Source organism: Phaethon aethereus (assembly GCF_964289735.1).
Source record: "Phaethon aethereus genome assembly, chromosome: 4".
NCBI lineage: Eukaryota > Metazoa > Chordata > Aves > Phaethontiformes > Phaethontidae > Phaethon > Phaethon aethereus.
Window position 1 is genome coordinate 13,624,548 of NC_138578.1, and position 20,729 is coordinate 13,645,276.

The 20,729-nt window shown below is 42.3% G+C and overlaps 2 protein-coding genes across 3 annotated transcripts in view; one reads left to right on the forward strand and one right to left on the reverse strand.

Moving 5' to 3' along the window:
• Positions 1–1,881: 1,881 nt before the first annotated feature.
• Positions 1,882–3,715, reverse strand: NDUFC1 (NADH:ubiquinone oxidoreductase subunit C1; the record flags this gene model as incomplete). Its single annotated transcript, XM_081999108.1, has 3 exons — positions 1,882–1,965; positions 2,839–2,942; positions 3,655–3,715. 3 exons carry the CDS (start codon positions 3,713–3,715, stop codon positions 1,882–1,884), a joined length of 249 nt encoding a protein of 82 aa, XP_081855234.1.
• An 883-nt stretch (positions 3,716–4,598) lies between these two features.
• Positions 4,599–20,729, forward strand: part of NAA15 (N-alpha-acetyltransferase 15, NatA auxiliary subunit) — a gene marked incomplete at both ends in the record, with an annotated part of 39,875 nt that continues 23,744 nt past the window's right edge. For both annotated transcript variants that reach the window (XM_081999705.1, XM_081999704.1), the window contains 4 exons: positions 4,599–4,652; positions 18,061–18,145; positions 19,022–19,126; positions 19,864–20,021. In XM_081999705.1, coding sequence (XP_081855831.1) covers positions 4,599–4,652; positions 18,061–18,145; positions 19,022–19,126; positions 19,864–20,021 — 402 coding nt within the window. The remainder of the gene's footprint in view (positions 4,653–18,060; positions 18,146–19,021; positions 19,127–19,863; positions 20,022–20,729) is intronic.

A 20,729-nucleotide genomic window follows, 5' to 3' on the forward strand; every position in this document is an offset into this window, starting at 1 on the left:
CTCCAAAGACACAGACAGGGGAAGGCCAGCCTCTCCGCCATGACGCAGGCAGGAGCCCCGGGCAAGGCACCGCACACACTCTCCCTCCGCTGCCCTGAACAAGTAACACAGAACCGGCACTGTCCCCCCAGCTGCCAGCTACTGTGCTTCCAAGGAAGAGATCCTTGGGGAATAACGGGGTATGGCTTCATCTGTGGCCAGTCTCAAAGAGCTGCAAGACAGAAAAGAAGCCATGCCCAAGAGAATCCATGTAATAGCCACTGAGGAAGGGACAGACTCACAAGCTGCAGGTCAGTTAAAGTCTCCAAGGCTCAAGACTGAGCTTTCATCCTCCCTTTCTGAAAGTACAGAATACAGTTCAACTTTACATGCAGTGGTCATAACAAACCAAACTTCCTGGCAAGGAAAAATAATAAAGAACCACACAGAATTTAAAGACTGGCCACCTCCGATTCCTGTTGTCTATCATCTGACAAAGCTTCATTTCTGCTCTAGGGGAAGGAAAAAAAAAAACACACCCACAACAATCCAGACCACAAAGGGATAAAGAACAGCAGCACCGACAGAACTAGATCACGCTTGCAAACAGATGTGTAATCTTAATGATGGCACCTCTTTAATTCACTAGGTCAAGCTTTGAAATTCACCTGGTCAAGACCGAGTTGACAGCCTGCTCTTCAATGTGTGAAGTAGCATTTGTATAGATTAGTTTTATTAGGTTTCCAATAAATCCCATTCTTGTATTTACTTATGGATTGTTTTATAAATTTAGCAATGAAAATGATGGCAGGGCGAGTGTACATTTAACTTCTGGAATATGTGCTGAACTTCCTCTGAATTGATGTCTAATTTTGTAATACACCTTCCAGAATAACAAAAAGAGTTTTGAAAATAACATTGATAAACTATAAAACAGAAATACCACCTAAAACAACTTCAAGACCAGTAAAATGAAATACAAATGGCAAGAGAAGTCTTCGTAAGTTTCTTCCAGATTTCATAATTTATTGCATAATTCTGCACATGAAATGTATGAACATCTAAGTATTTAGATACTTTGTACTTCTGCTGTGCTCATTTATTTGAAGGACAACTGGTGATCATGTTACTTCTTACTGAGCATATACCATCAATCTAAGAAAAAGAGGAAAAAAAAATCTTAGCAACAAGATAAATAGATACAATGAATACAGTTAGAAACATCCCACAACATGCTGTATTTTTAGCTGGAGAGGAATATTTATGGGGAAAATAACCACAACTCTACAAGTTTTTCCTCTGCCTAGTATAAGCAATTCTTTCATGTGGCATACTAATTGCTGTGAGGCCATAATCTCCACTAGACTTTTTAGCTGGCAGAAACACAATTATGTTTTTACATTGAAAAGGACAATGACCACATACAATTTGCACTGTAATGCAAGTCTACAGGCACTGACTTTCTATCATTCTTATGTGCAATACACAAGTGAAAATGAAAAAAATATTTCCCACAGTAGACCTGTTAAAAGTGGCAAAGATAAGCTATTTATAGTGACCTTGATCTGCTTGCTACTACAGCACTTTTAAGGTATTCTCTTTGCAACCTAAATTTATTACAGACACTATAAGAGATGTGATATTTTCCAGAAGTTTGCATGTCCAAGACAGAAAGCTGTCAGTGAATATGCACACAAATGAATATGAAAATATAGATCAGTCACCTTATCACTTTAAGGCTGGGAATGAGCTAGAAGAATAGCAAAAGCCACGATGTAAAGTAGTAAGGAAAATAGTAAAGGAAGAAGAAAAGTCAGTCCAGCATCTTGATTGCTAACGGAAGTCAAAGATCTGCAAAATTTACATTCAGCTAAGTCAAAAGCATCTGTATGTACATACTTACTATGAACATCCCGTACACTTATGTTGTCTCTCTTCTTTTCTTCTTTCATATTCCATTACATCTTCATTATGCTGCTTGAAAAGCTATAAAATAGCAGTATATCATAAACAGCTATCCAATGCACAGGTGGAACCAAAACATTTCTAAAGAATATAAAATGCCTATTATCAGAATGTAAACCGGTATGTAAGTATTGAGAACTGGGATAATATGGAGTAAATTATCTGTAAATTATCAGTTGTCCAATGAGACATTTTTTCCCACCTTTCTCAAACATTTTCTGCTGGACAAGTCGGGGGGGGGGGGGCGGGGCAGGGAGCAGGTGTCCTACTGTCAATCAATTCACCACCACCCCAAAAATGGCGAAAACCCCAAAAGGAATCCACCTCACCCTGAAAAATATTGTCATCATGGGAGTGCTGCTTAACCCACACATTTCTTTGTGAAACTACACCCTGCTTGCTTTATCAACATTGAGCCTGTGAGTTCTCCAAAACAGGGAGCATCTTACACCTGCACTTTGCTCAGGAAAAGGGGGTCTTAACTGACTACAGCTGAAAAGTGAGAAGAGAATGCATTAGTAGTCTGATAAACACAACACTATTTAGGAACATCCTTAGGGTTTTGGGGTTTTTTTTGTTTGTTTGTTTTTTTAAGATCCATGGGGGAAAATAATGTTAAAACCTAAAACCAACAGGCTTGAAGAATTAATTCTTCTGTCGTGGCCGCTTTAAGCTTGGAAAAAGAGAGAAGCTTCACAAGCTGTTCATTTTTACAAAAAAAAAAGTGAAACATAGATTTGGGAAAACATAACTAATCAACATAACACACTTCAATCTTGATACCTGCTATGAGCATCCATTACCCCAATCAACTAAGTAAGTTGTAGTCATTGTCTTCAGATCCCTATGCTTTGGGAATAGTTAAGTTCAATAAAACCAAGTGAAAACACTTACAAGAGCCCACAAGGCAGCACTGCTGCTAAAAGCCAGGCCAACTCCAAACCAGTTTGGTTGGTCATAATTACGTCTTTTTGCAAGAAATGCAGAACGAGTAAAAGCTAAAAAGGCAGAAGATTACAAACGTGTTAGCATTTCTCAGCTTTAGACTACCAAGTCAGTTACCGACATGCATACAATCAGGGGGGAAAAAACCCCAACAAACCAAACAAACCACAAACAAATCCAAGTATCAAGTGTAAGTGGTCCCCGTAACGTTGCTGTAGCTCATCCAGCTGCAGATACACTGCAGCACGCACTCCCCGATCCGAGGGACAGGAGAGAGGGGATGGGGCGCTGACAAGAGCTCGAAGCAGTGCCTTTTTCCCTTCCCCCTGGCCACAAACACCTACCTACCCTACTGCGCCCTTTGCTTGCGCCGCCTCTTGCGGTCCCCTGCAGAGAGCTCCCACCCCCAGGCTTTCCCACCTGCCCCACACCCCGCCCCACGGCAGGCCCTCCTCCCGGCCTGCAAACTGCACTAATTTCATTAAAAAAAAAAAAAAAGTTAAAAGAAGGAAATTGCCAGCGCAACTTGTTTTAGTTCCAGCCATGGAGCGAGGAGCTCTCCAGAGGACGACGCCGGCCCCCGCCGCAAGCAGCCGAGCTCCCGCGGCGCTTGGGTCAGCGGACAGGCCCTGGGGCACCGGCCGCAGCCCACTAACGCGCAGCACCCTCGGGACGCGGGCAGAGGAAGACAGACTCCCACTCGCCTAAACCAAAACGGGCTGCCCGTCACAGCGAGCCGGGCCCCGCTTTGCCCCCGCCGCTCACCGAGGCTCGGCGCCCCCGCCACCAGCCGCAAGCGCCCCGCTCCCCTCAGCGCCGCCGCCATCTTGTCGGCTCCGCCTGGCTCCGCCCACCGGGGAGGGCCCTCCCCGCCCCCAGGCGCCGCGAGCGGACGCGCGGCCCGGCACGAGGCCCGGCGGGCCGGGCGCCTGCTGCGCGCTCCTCTCCCCCTCGCCCCTCCCCTAACTGCGTTTGCTGACGGTACAGAGCGGCGCTGCCCGCCCCGCCGGCGGCGCGAGCAGGTGCCTGTCTTCTCCGCGCGTGGAACCGGCTCTGCGAGCCTGGGCTGGCGCGGGCAGCGCGGCGCCCGCCGCTCGCTCCTTCTTCCTAAGCCCACGCGCGTGAGGAAGGCGCTGCGCCCCGCAGGGCTCGTCGGTGGCCGCGCTGCGCGGGCGGCAGCCTGAAGTGTACAAGCACCTGGTGAGGGGCAGGGGCGCGCCGCCCGGGGCCGGGCCCTGCCCCAGCGGGCGGGCCGGGTCGCCCCTCCCTAGCCCGGCCCGGCGACACCTGGCGGGTGCGAGGGCGGGGCCCGGCGCTAGCGCGGGGTCGCGGCGCATGCGCGGGGGCCGCCGTGACCCGGCTGGGGAAGCCCTCCGCGGTGGCCATTTTGGCGGCGCGTCTCTCCGGCCTGCTCAGTTACCACGTGAGCTGCTGCCCGGGGCTCGGCGCGGCGCGGGGTAGCCCGGCGCGCAGACGGCGGCCGGGAGGGGCCGGGCCCGCGGCCGGCGAGAGCGCGGCGGTTTGAGGGCGGGCAGGGCGGGGGGTGGGGAGGCGGCGGCGGTGGTGGTAGCAGCAGCCAGACTTCGGTGGGGAGGCTCCCGGCAGCGGCGACCGAGCAGCGAGGACGGGACGCAGCCCGCCCGCCCGCCCCCCTCCCTCCCCAGAGCCCCTCGGCGGCGCCGGAGCCAGCGGCGGGAGCGGCGGGGAGGATGCCGTCGGTGAGCCTGCCGCCCAAGGAGAACGCGCTCTTCAAGCGCATCCTGGTGAGTGGCGGGGTGGGAGGCCCGGGCTCGGCCGCGGCGAGCCGCGGAGGGGGGAGGGGGCGGCGGCGGCCCGTGCCCCGGCTCCTTCCCCGGGCTGGCGGGGAGCGGGGCCCCGGCGCCGCCCCGCAGGCCTGGCGCCATCGCCTGGGCCCTCGCGGCGCCCCGGCCGGCTACTCCTTCCTGCTGGGGCAGGCCGGGCCGAGGGGCGCCTGTCACCCGCGCCTTGTCCCGCCCGGGCGCGGCCCCCGCTGGGCCGGGGCACCGCCGGCGACAGGCGCGTCTCCCCGCTCGGCCTCCCCGGCCGGTGCCCGCAGCTGGGCAGAGCCGCGGCGCCGCGGCCGCCCCGAGGGGTTGCCCCGTGCCCCAGCGCTGGCTGCGGCGAAGCACTCCAGCGGCCCCCTGAAAATACCCCCGTGGCCGCTTCGTTCATCGGCTTGCTGTCTACAGCTGCCCCGCTGAACCGTCCTCCCTTGTTTTGCTTTTCTCTTTTCTATCACTCAGATTTTTGCTGTAGACAGTAACCAGATTTCTTGGTCAGTGGGGAAGATGGCTTTCAAAGGAGGAAATGGAGAAGGATGAAGGTTTTGAAGCCTTTCCGAAGTTTAACTTGCAGCTAACTCTTGTTAAAGTTTGATAGTCTATTTTTCTGGGTGGCAGCCGGCATATGGATGAAAGAAACCGCAGTGGAATTTGGACAATAAAACTGGTTTTTAGAATCAGGTTAAGATAGCGTGCGATCCAAATCCACCAAAGTGTGCACGATTCTGTTACGTTGTAAGGAACTTTTTTCAGCTTTGATGCTGTGTTGCAGGAACCTTGTGTTTCTGAGGACTTGGGGGGAATTGAAAAATGATAGAATTACGTTAGTGAGCAACTTCAGTGGATTTATTTAGCAGATTCTGTTATCTGGGTCAAGCAGTCCATTGTTTTTTCTCAATAAGTCAGTTTTGTCTAAAAATCTTACTTCATCTTTCAAAGAGGCTTAGACTACTATTTTGTATCCTTCCAGAGATCAGAAGTAAGAGGAGTGCTGTAGTCTTCGTGGAGGAACAGCACTCTTACGGCTCTGTAAACTTTTGCCACTTAAGGGGGGGGGTGGGGCTGTGTGTAATTTTCTGTCACTTCTTTTTTCAAAATACTTCGTGAAAATGAAATAAATCTGTAGAACTATAAATTCCTGTGTAAACACATCTCATCCTGAGACATGCCGCTTCAGTTAGGGTTAAAAAGTCGACACAATGAACTGTAAAGCTTATTTCGACTTCGAAAGATTCAGGCCTGCTTGGGAGTTGGTATGGCCTTGTTCTCAGCCTGTCATTTTTGATGTGTTATGAGCTGGTAAAGTAGTAGCCTTGTTGCTTGCTCACCCATTTCCTTTGCATTGAGGATGGCTTGTGTGGTTGCTTTCTGTGTTTAAAACGGCCTGTGTTGTTTTTTGGGTTGTCTTTTTGTGGGCTTGGTGCATGGCTGAGTATTTCTCTGGAGAGCAGGAACAAGGGAAGAATAAGAGTTTATTTGGAGAAAAAAAGTCGCTCAGTGCATGGAAGTTGGATAAAGCTTCGCAATTTGGTTCAGGTCAGAAAAGAGAAAGGTGTGCTCCAGTCCAAGCAGATTTCTGTAGACTGAAGCAGTTTTGTCCTTTTTTAAAACTGTAAATCTGTAATAAAAATGCAAGAGTTTCAGGTACTGGGTAGGCTGGAACTTATTCTGGTATTTTGGTGTTTTCCTGTATCTTGCAGGGCTGAGCCTGTAATGTGTAGTCTAGTATTAAGACAGCCCCGCGATTAGTTGTCTTTGTAACACATGGTGAATAGAAAAGGCTTGAAGTTGGTTTTCATCACACTGAAAATTTGGATAATGAGCTACTTGTCTTCCTTGTTATGGATAATGACCCTACTTTGTGAAGTTTTGATTACGTTTGACTTGAGTGAGTGAGACATCTTTTGGTCCCATTTATCAATGCAAGTCCAAAGAAACATTACTTCCCTACTCCTGTGCCTTCACTCCATCTCTCTCCTCCTGCAGTCTCTCCTTGGTCTACACCTTCTTTTCAGGACGCTAACCCTTCATTATGCTGTATCCTCTGCCACCTCTTCCTTTGGCCCACAGGTGGCTGAACAGCAGCAAGAGGACCTTGAGTCTGCCTGGGCTCCCCGACAGGAGAAGCTAAGAAGGTGGTCTAATTGTCTGGCCCTGGGTCGGCACATGCTGTCTCTTGGCCCGGGCAGAGCATGGAGCTGTTCTGTTGAGTGTGACTGGATGAGACTTTTTCCAGCAGATGCTTTGGGAACCAGCCCAAGTGGTATTGAAAGGATGCATTACCCTTCAAATACATAATTACTGGTACACAGGCTCTTTACGGAAATATAAAATCATTCACATTCTGATTTTCCTGGAGGTAGTAAGCGCAGGACTTAAGTAGGTAACAGCCTTGTATTTTTGTAGGTGAAGCATAACGTTGAAAAAAGCAAACGGATTTTGTGTATGTTTTAAGTTCCTGAGGCCTCACTTCTTTACCATTTTTAAGAAGTATGCCTGTAACACAAACATTACCTGTTAAGGTCTTGCAGAAACTACACCAAGCTGCCTAGCTTTCCATAGCAAAAAGCAGTAATTAGCTTTCAGAGTTTGGGGTTTTTTGTTTGTTTTGTAGTAAACATCTTACATGATCAGTAAATTTCTTTTGTATATGGATTTGCTTGCAAGCCAGCATTTTCCACTGAGTTCAGAAGCGTGTGCACTTTGCCTTTGCGTGTTGCAACACACTAACTAGACTAACCTCTTCTATAGTCACTTTACAGGTGTGTGGAGTTGTAATAGAAACATTTTTCCATTTGAAAGGCATTTTACAATTTAGTGTTCCCTGTAGCACAAAGGGAAAGAAATCTGCATGATTAGTTTGAATAAAAAAAAAAAAACACCCACAGGATTATCGATCACCGTTCTGCTTAAACTTGCACTTCCATTAAAAAGAAGCTTTCTAGCTCATATTGTTCTTAGAGTTTTAACTATTTGCTGTTAAACCTGCAGGTAGATCTTCCTGTTCTTCTGCTCAAAGGTTCTGTGGAATTTAGAAGAAAAATGGATCTCTGCATTTTTTTCTCCTTTTGTTTTTGATCCATTTGAACATTTAAAATTAATTGTAGTCCGGTTTTGGACACACATAATATCAGAGCAGCCCAGAGATTACTCGAGAAGAATTCAGGTGGAGGCAGAGGAAAGGGTAGAACAGCAAACACAGAAGTCAAACGAATGGACGAGTTGAGTTTTTGGTACCTGGAAGGCTTGGATGCACTATGAAGTAATGCAATAAAGCAGTTTACTCCATTTTCCTCTCCCTCTTACTAGCAAGTATAAAACTAGTAATTGCAGGAAGTAGGATTGAGTGATTTTTTTAAATTTTATTTTATTTGTAATACAACTGATGAACATTCCTGGCATTCTGCCAAATTATTCAGCCACTATTAGGTCAGGTATGATTCATCAAATATTCATCAGTTTTATTTCACAAATCCCAAGGACAGTATTCAATTGTGTTTGTTTGGGTGTAGAAGTTAAGTATATTGAAAATGTATTGAAGAAATATTAAATACAAAGCTATTAGAGGTGCCATATATTATGTGGAAGAGTTTTTCAGTTCCTTTAAGGAGCAGAGGATAAAGTTCTTGGAGTCATGATGTTCTGGCAGAGTAAGATGGTGCAAATACCACCATAGCTAGCAGTCTCAGCCTCTAGTCGAATACAGTTTGAGCGGGGAGAAAAAAGTCCAAGTATTTAAGAAGTGAAACATCGTTGTATTTTATGATGTGCACAGACAATTCGAGTGAGGAACTAAGTGTGTTCAGGACTTGTTTAAATAGTTCTACTGATTTATAACTCTAGTACATACTGTAGAAGTAGCATACTGAAGAAGCAAGATGCCATGCTGGTCTGGGCTTGTGTATATTACATTGTATGCAGATCAGAGTTTCTCAAGTTTGTTCAAGACTGGTGATTATCTGTGGTCTTCATGACATCTGCAGAGCCATACATCTTTCATCTCTGTATCAGTTACCTTGTGTGCTAGGCAGTCTTGATTAGGAATGGCCAGAACCTGTGTCCTTCAGTGGGGCATTACATAACCAAGGTGTCTGTTGTGAAAGGTGGGGTTTGAATTTCACCTCCAGTTGTTCATTTCTATGGTAGCACTGCTGTGCTTGAGGGTGTTCATCTTTGAGCTGGTCTTCTTCCTTTCCATGCTGGCTTAGACAAGTGTTCTACTAAAAGATATAGAAAATTCCTAATGATAAAAAAGCCTGTTGAACAGTGTCTCTTCAATGGCTCTGCTGTAAATATGCCAAGTCCCTCCTGCTGGGCCATCTTCCTGTTTCTTCATTCCAGAATCTGCTCCCTGTCCCGCCACTTTCAAACTAGACAGACCTGTGCGTCTCCTTCACTAACACTTGTACCAGCACCAGTCCTTTAAAAATACTGTTCTGTCTCATACAAGTTCAGGTGCTGACTTTAAGGTTGCTGCGGTGGCAGACTTGGAAAACTTCTCTTAAGTTATCTTGATTCAAGATTAAAGCCCGATTTCCAAAATTTCACTTTTATCAGTAACCAAATAAATTATCGCATTTTGTATGCAATCACTGTTGCATTAGCATGACTGTACAGTAATCAAGTATGCTCACCACTGGAGTTTCACCACATACTATCTCATCTGAAGCATGGAATTGCTAACAAGGCTTTTCCAGTATCTTGACTGTTGAGATATCAGTCACTTGTTTTTCCTTTGCCAAAAGGAATACCCAGCTTGGCTTTGCCAAAAATAGTAGGGAAAATTATGTCGTGGTTGAAACATTGGAATGGAAGTAAAGAACAGACCTGCTGCTTTAGGCAGAGTCACTGTTCTTGTTTTTCAGAAATATTTCTCAAAGTTGCTAAATAAATTAATTACTGTTTGAGACTCTAGGATACCATTAAGGACTTAGTTGAGTAATACTGCTGTTACTGAAGCCTGTTTGCCAAAGTAGGCTGTTTGTTGTCATTGGGACTGTCAGAAATTGTAGAAACAGGATTCCCTGCTGCAGATTTCTGAGGAGCAGCATAATTTTGCTCCTTTGCTGTTTCAGTTATGAAAATAAGACTGTATTAATAGAATCACATCCTAATTTCTTCACAGTTGTAAGATCGTAGCAATTCTTATGCTGTTGTGGCAATGGATGCTCTTACCTGAACCCAAAGTATTTTTTGTAATGGTCTGAAACTAATCTTATTTGGGGCAATGAGCTTGATCCAGTTTATGTGGTACTGCCCTTTATTTTGGTTAGAATTTGATCAAGTTGTGTTCATTCCTGTTTTTCAAAGTTTTTTCTGAATGAATTTTTGCTGGTTGTACTTTCTAGGCATCTCAAGTTTAAGTCTCTTGTCCACAGCGGCGCTGTGTCAATGCAACAAGAGTGGTGATAAGGAGTTACGTCTTTTCTGATTTTGCTGCTAGGGTTTTTAGAGAAAATGAACAGTTAATCATTGCCACCCTGAAAACTGAGGTCAGTTAGATTTGTTACAAGGATTTCTGTTTGCTTCTCTGATACAAAGTTTTCTAACTTGATTGTGTGGTAATGTTGAAGAACAACCTTTCTTATCTTACTAATCACACTTAACTATTTCGCAATGGCTCAATGCTACAAGACAACATCTTACGTACCTCAGAGCTAAGGGTGAAGAGTACTCTGGACATGGGTAGAAAACATCAGTAGCCTCATCACATGTCTTGGGCTATATTGTGGGATACAGCTGAGTTGAAATGTCCGTTTCAGTCCAGAACAACCTATTGTGTGTGCTCCTTCAGCCCTTGTTGTGCCGTATCTTGGAATTTTAATTGATTTTCTTCATTGTTACAGATTATCATTAAAACCCAATTATATCCTATCCATACCAGATCTTTTGGGAGGTACAGTCAGTTTCATGCTAAATTCGGAGGTGAAACCTGAACATAGTGGTTCCAGGGTAATGGACAGAAGTCTTAGTTGACATGGCCAAATTCATAGTAATTCTCCCCAAGAAGGAGAAGTTAAAGTAAGCAACAGTGGCCAACAGAACTGATGTTGAATAATGGATTTTTCAGCAAGAGTCTGAAAAAAGAGTCACTTCAGTGAGTGAGGATTTCTAGTTTTACTTCTAGAAGACCTGTAACTGGTTGTCAGTGGCTGTTTACACAGGATTTTGTCAAATACAGGAATGAGGCCAATGCAAAAGCACAGACATAGCATAGATTTTTTTTTTCCCCCCTGCCTCAGTATTAAATGAAAAGGTACATATATTTCCTATCTTCTTCCTAATTTCAGTTTGACATTATTCTGTTCCTCTGGTTATACTCTACCAAGCAATGGTAGCTATGAAGGTATTGGTCACTTCCAAAAAGTAAGGCAAGCTGTGCAGGAGGAGGATTTCGGAGTCCCTTAAATTAGGCAATTACTGAAGTTGTTTCTTATACAGAACAGTTCCGTTCATTAACACCACAGAGCAACGGAAGAGGATGATTGGTTTCAATTTGACAGCAAAAAAATTATGCAAGTTTGCCCCAGAGGTTTTCAGCATTAACATACTTGTAAGGTTTGTGTGGTTTTTTTCAGTCCTTGGGTTTATACATCTTGTATTTGTCATGAAACTGAATCAGTGTGGTGGAACCTTTTGGCTAGAGCTGTTGAGCTCTTTGATACGGTTAGTACTCAAAAGACCCACTAATTCATGGTGAGTAGTTGCTTCTAATGCTTCCAGCTTTCAGAATCTTCTTTACTACATTTAGCTTGAATTAGTGCACCTTAGTGACTTGACCTGATCTAGTCTAGCTGTAGAGAGAGTAACTGTGCCGGAAAAGAGCCTTGAGCTGTGCAGCGTCTGGATTTACTCTCTTTAAGTTGCTGCATCTGAACTGTGCTGGAAGAAATCTATAGCATCTGAGTGGCAGACATGCATATCGTGCATTGTAAGTGCACGCCTTAGCTAACACTAAGGCCAAGTATGCTAAGACTTTCTGCTGCCAAAGGTCATAGCTAAGATAGCTATGTGATGCCACAAGCCGTAGTTCATGGCTGCTGCTGGGAGAAACTGCAGAGTTCCCTAAGGAGCACGTTGCTGTGGTTGAAAGGATTTGTCCACCTTGGTTCTGCTCAAGCCTCACAAACCCTCCAGGAAGAGGATAGCAGAGTGTCGAATCTGTGAATTGTGCTGGCAGAGCAGCCTGTTCTCCATCATACTTTCTCCTGGGGACTTTCACATGCAAGTAAAAAATTTACCTGTGCCCATGTGTGATCAGTTGTCCTACATGGTAACTCTTGTATGTGGTGGGGAATAGTCTGCAATATATTGTCTCTTATGATGACACAGGCTATGTCACCTGCTGAGGAAGAGAGGCTGAGTACAGTGAACTAGCGATGAGAAGTTAAGCTTGCATCTCCGCTGTCTCTTGGGACTGAATCCAATTTTGGTACTCATTCAGTAAAGAAAATCGTGTTCTTTGGCTAGTTCGTCATAGCATTGACTAAACTGAGAAGTGATTTCTTGTGGGGGTTTGGTTTTTTTAGGGTTTCTTTAAAGTACTCAAGTTTGTATTCGTTTTAATTCAATTAATTTGCAGATATTGGAGTTTAAAAAAATTGGCATTAAGTTGGAGTTAATGTGACCTGGGAAAATATGTAATCTTAGAAAACAGCTAAAAGTTCTTCATACTGGTTTTTGCAAAATTTTGTCTTTTTTAATACAAATTGCACACTGTTGTTTTGTTACTGTTCCAGTTCAAAGGACATAATGATTGGGAGTGTGATCCCATCCCACACATTTGGGGCTATATCCTTTTTACTCTCACCCCACTCTCTTAGAACCATCTGTGCTGGTCCAAGTAAGGAAAAAAGAAAAAAGCTGTCAATAACACCCCAGTGCTCCCATTTGCGAGCTTGGGGAGCAAAAGGTGCCTTCTTTGCTTTGATACTTGTTCGTGAGGAAAAACCTCTAGTTTTGCGTCCTTCCAGGTAGGAAGAAAAAAGGCATTTCTCCTTTATGTTGTTCTCCAAAGACTATCTTCAGCTTGCTCATGAGGTACTTTTGAGTCTGCTTCTCACCTGTTTAATCAGCTGCAAAAGCCAGCCTGGATGGATTCTTATGAGACTTTTTTTTTTTTTTAACTGCTGCAAAGTTGTTTAAAACTCTTGAATCAGCTAGATTGGACACATGCATCTTCTCAAGTGCCCTGCTAGAAAGGAGGTTTTCTGCTTTCCGTGTTTTGGTCTAGGTGATTCTTTTCTTAGGTTAAGTTGACTCATACCTGGTGGCAGCATAGATTCACTGTGCTATGAAGCTTCTAGGAAGACCCATGGTAACTCCTGATATTATGCTGAGTTAGAGCTGTTGTAAACTATTGATGTTACTGAACATACAGGACACTTCAATCTGTGGTGTAGTGATTATAAAATGTCTTACAAATAGAAAATTTAAGTTGGGGTGGCTATTAAATTATTCACTTATTAAATGCTAGCAGGATGTGAAGACTGCTTTGTGATGAAGAGGATTTGCATTTCTGGAAGTGAGTATGTGCAAAATATTTCATGTGTAATGGCAGGATCTAGTCTGCCACGTGCTCTGAATTTGATGCCGAGATACACACCTGCATGTGAAAATGCTGCATTTGACTGTTATCCTTGCTTTTTAGTTGGAAACATATATACTTGACCATTAAGATGTCTATTTTGAGAGGGAAGGAATACGTCGGAGGTAAAATGTACTGCCTGCTTACAGGTAGCAAACAGTCCGAGAGCCTGCTTCTGCACGTTTCAAACTTACAGCTGTAAAATTTCTAAGACACTTGTGAAAATTATTTGTTTATACAATATATAAAGAAAACAATGTTGAATTAAGTTTGGATGAAAGCCATCTCTGTGCTATTGTCAGCAGCCCTTAGGAATGCGACTATAATCAGTAGCATGGCCCCCGTGTATAGCCTTGTGGGTAACTGGAGTAGTTGCTTAAGAATCCAAGTCAGTCTTACTCTCTAGTGTTAGGCTTAGTAACAAGGTTTAGAAAGTAGATGCACTAGAGAGGGAAGATTCAAAAGGGGAAAACTGGGGGAAGCGGGAAACAAACTCCCATCTAGCAGTGAGCTGTCTAGATGTAGGTAAGCTGTAAATAGTGAACTCTTTCGCCTTTCTTCATAGCAGCCATCAAGGCAGCAATGCAGCGGAGTTCATTCACGCTTGACATGCTGAGGATGTGTATGTGTAAGACACCTGCTGGCCAAAGACTCATTCAGCACAGGTACCCTAATACAGTTCAGGGATCCAAACAGCAGAACATGACCCCTCCTTCCACCTCAGACTTGGGATTCTAGAGAATATGGGCGAGCTATGTTCATTATAATTTCACTGTCAGTCTCTGTCTAGTAATCACCATGTATTCAAATCCGCTGAATAAATACTTGGGGAGGGGAGCGCTGCAAATGCAAATTCTCTCCTACCTGCTATGGTCTTCCATGGTTTTGAAGAAGTCATACTCTTGTCTGCCTCATCTTACTAATTCTTTGTAGAATTGTATTAAAGCAGGTGTTATTTCCTTGCTATTAATAAAGAAAATGAGTTGAAAGGTATGAAAAGAATCTTGGTGTGTTTGGAGTAGGCTGTAATTCTGGCCACAGCATGTATAGAAAATCTTGTTAGATATCTTAAAACATCTGGTAACTTATTAAAGAAAAAGCTTTGAAGGGGAGCAAATGTGTAATAGAGATTCAGTGCTGATGGAGAGTCAGATTCTTTTCTTTTACACCATAAGCCTTAACCTTGCTTTTTAGAAGTTTAGCTTTTGTGTTTTCTCATTGCATGATGTCATAAGCCATAGCTGGAGCACTTGTCTGTCAAGCATCACAAGCAGGCTGTGGCTGCTGGCTTTGGAAGAGTATATGTGCAGGAGTTTAGCTTAGAGGAGGCAACTGTGCTCTTTTAGCAGCCTGGAACAGAGAAATAAGTTATTGCTGCAGAACAGCTGTCCCCAAAGTAAGGGTCAGCAGCTTAGGAATGACTACTACAAGCTATTCATCTGGGAGGAGATAAACTACCCAGATGAAGACCATTTCTGCTTCCAGCATGCCTGTATCCTTATGCCCCAAGAATACTTGAGATGTCACCGTTCCTGCTTCTGTGTTTGTTTTTTTTTTTTAATTTTTTTTTAATTACTGGTTCTTTTTTCTCCTCTTACTCAGAAACTACTGACTGACTCCCTTAAGGATTTTCTCTCCCATGCTGTGTATTACACTCATCTTTCCTCATGTTATTCTTTTTGTTCTTCCTTTCCCCTTTTCAATATTTACTGTCTCCTTTTTCTTCAAGGAATTTTCTTCCATGTTTCTGTTCCTGGAAGCCACAGATTCACCAAGATTTGTACCAGCCGTGGTGGCACATGCTCCATTCCTGACTTCCTTTTCTCTCATTCACACTTTTATTTAAGCTTGTTAGTCTGTAACTTGTTCAGAGAAGGAAATAAGTGTATGCATGGCTTCAAGTAGTAGAATCTCAGTGATGCTGTTGGACCCACTTTGGTGAAACAATCTCCTTTTCAAAAAAAGAAAATCAAGAACGAAACATGACCTTGATTTCATTTGTTCTCTTTCTTCCACTGTTGAAAACATACAAGGTGTGCATAGAATAAAGAAATTCATAAAATGACACTATTTGAAATGTTTCCGTTAGCAGAATGAAATAGGCTTGAAGTATTAAGCTGAAAGGTTGGAGAAATTGTTTATAGGAAATCACTCAAATTTGTCTTGATCTAGGAACGCCTGAAAATGGAGATGTATGGTACTTCGCTGAGGGATATATGCAGCTATGGATAGTTCTTCATTTGGTACTTCAGGTGGTACAAGTACATGATGAGTTCCTGATAATTTATTGGTCCTACCCAGTGTTCTTGGGGATGATGGGAACCTTTCCGTAGACTTAACTGGGTATAAACCCATAAATTTTTCCTCCGTGCAGCCTAAAGGGAGAATTTGTTACAATTCTCAGTGAGTATACCCTGTTGTAAAGTACCTTGCATCGTAAGGTCTCTATTACTCTGAGAAAAAGCTATGTGCAAATATTTCCTGTCTCTAGTATATATACCATCTTGGCTGACTTTCCTTAAACTTCAAGGTGAAAGACTGGTTGTTAGAGTATGTAAAATGGAACTGTTTAGAGATAAGATTTCATGTTCATAGTCAGCATCTGAGCAGCTGTACTTAAAGGCAAATTGTGAAACCCCAAAGTGTACCCCTTCTGCTTGTGACAGTGCCTTAGTTAACACTGGAGACGCATTCGTAAGTTCCTGTGGCTGCACCACTTTTGTGACAGGTTTTGCTGCTTTCACACCTACCTAGGTGGGAATAAATGGCAGTTCTGCTTGCAGGGAGGAGGCTGGGGTGGTAACTTTTATGACTGATGATTTCAATTAAAAAAAAAAAAACTTGATCCTGGTGTGTTGTCACATGTAACCTCTCTGTCAGCTCTGACCAGTGGCTGATTAAAGTGACTCAGCCAGCTACTTGAAAGCAGGTAGTGACTAAAAGCCATAAATAATAACCAGTCAAGTTTAATAATTTTAAAAAAAGACACCTATACAGATTTCCTCTTGCCTAACCCTTAATCTTCCTTTGCTAGCTGGTTGCCCTGCTAACTTTTCCTGTCTGCGGTGATAGAGGGAGTTGTCTTTTGGAAATGTTCAAAGTCAAGGTTGGACAGGGCTTTGAGCAACCTGATGTAGTGAAAGATGTCCCTGCCCATGGCAGAGGCATTGTAGTAGATGATCTTTGAAGAACCCTTCCAATCCAAATCATCCTATCATTCTTTTGTCGATAAGTTCCTCTTTGAGTCCATCTTGCTTTGCATGATCTCTCTGAGCATCTTTCTTCTCCTCCTCCTCTATCCTTTCCCTTTCTCCAAAGGGTGGCCACAGGATGGGGGAGCAAGATCCTTGGTTTGTGATGGCTCTAGGTCTTCAGCCTTGATATTTCAGCTGTATGACTTTACTACCTAAAAATAATAAATACACTTAATGGAATACCAGGTTTTTATACCTTTGAAGTTTGTTGGTGGTGTTTCCATCTGTGCTTTGGAAAAGGAAACTGGACACTAAACAGCACCTTTCATGATGCAAAAGCAATGTAAAGCAGAGAAGTTGGGGTAGATATGCCATTTTATTTTTTTAAGCATTCCCATAACATTCATGTAACTTTTTAAAGTTTTATTTTTAGAACTTTCTGCTTGATGGGAAGACCTGTTGGGTCTGCCTTTCATAACTTTTTTTGATGGCAGTGCTTAGAGAACAAATGGTGCCCATACATGCTTATGAATGCTCTTGCATAGTTAGTTTGGAGCAGTGTGAGGAAAGGTGGAATCCTGAACAACAGCATGTTTAGGATGACTTGAAAAGTGTTGGCTGTTACCCAGTTTTACACTCCTGTCAGCTATCCTGCCACCAGAACTGGTCAACTAATGTCAATGAGATCCTATTATGAATTACTTCCTAGTTGCCATAGAATTTGTGTCTGTGCTCAAGCAACGTGTGGTTTTTTTACTCTTATACTTGAGTCAGGGCATTGGTATTACTGTAAAATGAAACCTAAGAAGTTCTTAGCATTTGTTTAAGTGACTTAAAGTGTATGAATGACAACATTATTAAAGATTAACCAGGGAGTGGATTGACAGAAGTAAAATACTAAACTTGTTTTTAAAAGTTCATGTTGTGTGCCATTTTGCATCGCAGTTGCCTTGGATAATGAAGTGAGACTCATACACAAGCAAATTGTTGGAGTTGGATTTAATAAAACTGTAGATGAAACTGTAGATGTTTTAATTTCCAGTATGGCAAGATAATGTTAGTGTATACCAGTTTTGAAAGTTTGTATGTATGAGATGTATGTGGTATTCAAATTGATCATAAGAGGTTGCTTTCAGAGTATTTTTAAGCCAAGTTCCGATGATCTAATTTTTTTTTTCTGCCTGTATGGTTGTTGGAGGCTGTCTTGTGGTGTTTTTGTGAAAGATAATGGAGCTGAAGTGAGTTGAATGCTTACCAAGAGCTGTTATGACATAAGGTTTGCTTTTTATATTAAAGGCAAGTTGGATCTCTGTAGGCACTTATGCTTCCTGTTGTATCTTATCTGGGAAGTTGCTGTATGATAATGTCTCTTCAGTTATACATTTAAATTAGTGTTCTTACTAACATACAGGTTTTTTTTCTGGCGATGGAAAGAAGTTTTAATCACAGGAAGCTCATTAAACACAGTTTATTAAAATATTAGTACATTTACTAAAAGCCCTAGCTGTACTGATGCTTAATTTTGGGGGTGCAGAAATACTTTTGCTCTAAATTTTTTGAATGAATGTGCTCTGTTCTTCTTCAACAGAGGTGTTACGAACATAAGCAGTATAGAAATGGGCTGAAGTTCTGTAAACAGATCCTTTCTAACCCAAAGTTTGCAGAACATGGAGGTAAGTTTTTAAATGGCATGCGCTCTCTTTCTTCCTTATACTTTAGGATAGAGTAATTCGTAAGTTTTTGAAATATTTATAGCACTTTATTATTAACCTTTTGCCCATAAAGCAGTAAGAGCATCCAGAAACCTGCACCATGTTAAGCACTTATTGTTGGTAAGGTTTGTAATTTTAAAGACTGGTCTTGCCAGTAAGTTAGTAGTCATAGCTTGCCATTCTTTATCTTTATGCTGCAAGTCTAATATTCGTTACAGCATGGTGCAAGTTTCTTAATACAAGTATGCATTGCTTAAATCAATTCTCAGGGGAAATTGTTATTCGCTCATGTAGAAGTGAAAGACAAAAGGAAGAGATTGAATATTGTTCAGTACTGCATGTCTGTCAGCTTTGTGGTGTGCTACTTTTCCTGAAGGAATAGTGTTATTGTAAAAGGAGAAAAGGAGGTGTTTGTGTCCCTTGCTGTATTTTTAGTCAGTTCTTACTACTGAGTTGAGAGTTTCTTTCCACTGTCCAGAAATGTTTTTTTTTTCCTTTGCCAACAACTTTGGCATGGGTAAATATATGGAAGTCTGTGTTGTGAATAAATACTAGAGTAGTTATAATGCTCCTTTACAGTAAAAATGTTTGTAGAACAGACGGTTTTTAGTGCCTTTAAATTAAAATGCTGCTTCACATTTTGGTGGAAGTAATGCATAAAGTATACTGTCATGTATGGTATACTTCAGTCAATAATCTGCAGGTAGAGTTTTCCATGTGAAAAACGAATGCAAAATCTTGATGCTGCTAACTGAATCTAAATTTGCATTAAGCTTAAAAACCTATGAAAATGAATAACTGATACTTATTTAATCCTCTTTTTTTTTTTTTTTTTAGAAACCTTGGCGATGAAAGGACTAACATTAAACTGTCTAGGAAAGAAAGAAGAAGCTTATGAACTTGTGCGTAGAGGCCTAAGGAATGACTTGAAGAGTCATGTCTGTATCCTTTTCGAAATAGGTCTTTTCCGTATGAATGGAAAAGTTTATTTCTGCAACTACCTGATTTATAGAATTGCAAGAAAAGCCAGTACCATAAGGCTTCAAACTGGAGATTCAGAATTTTATATTTTGTTTCTAAAATACAAGAATATTTTGTCTAAGCTATCCAAAGGACAGATGATTTGCAGCTATCGTTACAGTCACAGTTAGCTCAAATATTATTCTGGCTTGCATTGTGTATCTTTTTTTTTTCATCATTAAGCTGCAACTCTAAACTTGTGGTGGGCTGAACTAGACATTTAAGCATGTGGTTTGCTTTAAAAACATTAGTAGTTGCCATTACATTGTTAAGGACTTGTCATGTACTTGCTGTACTTAAAATGCAGGAAGTGCAAACACTTCAGTTGTCTAATATAAGCCCTTACTCAAGTTGTGTTTGAGTAAGTCTGATAGTCTTTTCAGAGATCCTATTACTTGATTTCCTCCCCTAGTATGCAAAAAGTACAGTTTTCAGCATATTACATGCACCCTGTACATCTAACTGGCAAACAGTTCTCTGTCTTCAATTTGCAAGCAGTTTCTTTGTACAGCTGAGGAAAAGAATTGTGATGATTGTAATAGCATTACTGTCCATTTGTAAAACAGCTTAGGAGCTTTTTGCCAAATGTTTTGTCACTGCGATGTTGGATCCCTTTTCTCCCTGCTCAAGTTAGTAGAATCCTTAACAGAGTTCTCCAGGTTGGCATGTCTATGGCCTTCTTCAGAGGTCTGACAAGAAGTATGACGAAGCTATCAAATGCTATAGAAATGCACTGAAATGGGACAAAGACAATCTTCAAATCTTGAGAGATCTTTCTCTGCTACAGATTCAAATGAGGGATCTTGAAGGTTACAGGGTAAGTATACACACTGCTTTTATTATCAACTTCTAGGCAACTGCAGCAAAGGTGGCAAATTGTTTAATGACACTTTAAAAAAATATACAGAGTTAGATCTAGAGTGTTAAAAATCTTGTGCTACTCAATACTTTATGAAAGGAAAAGCAGACATGCTACTGAGCAATTTCTATAAAGTATACCGATATACTTATTAAATGATTGTTTTTGAGATCAGTGCAGAATTGTTTGCTTTTTTTTAATGCTGTATAATCCAGCTGTAGACAATCTTTGGTCTTTTTATTATTTTCTTGGAAGTATTCCTGTAGGTAAAAGGCAATGTGTTCAGAAGATGACTGTTATTCAGGCAAAGGAGCTTCTATTTTTTAATAACTTTTTACGTATATCCCTCCTCCTTTAAATCAGTGGCCACCAGTTTTCTCTTGGCAGTGGGTAACAATACAAAGCAAGTGGTATGCTGTCCATGAAACATCATATTTTGCTTCCCAGCCAACCTGGGCATTAGTGACAGCTCCTTTGGGTCGAAATATTTCCTTACTTTTCCTGTGAGCTGTAAGATTGTGGATCTGAATTCTTGAATATTCCTCTTCTTTTTTGGTTTAATACTCAAAATGTTTAGATTACTATCTTGTTTTCTTCTGTTTATTCTGTAATAAAGCTGCACGCAGTTTGGTAACTTAAATTGGAAGCCTCTTTCTGCCTGTTGCT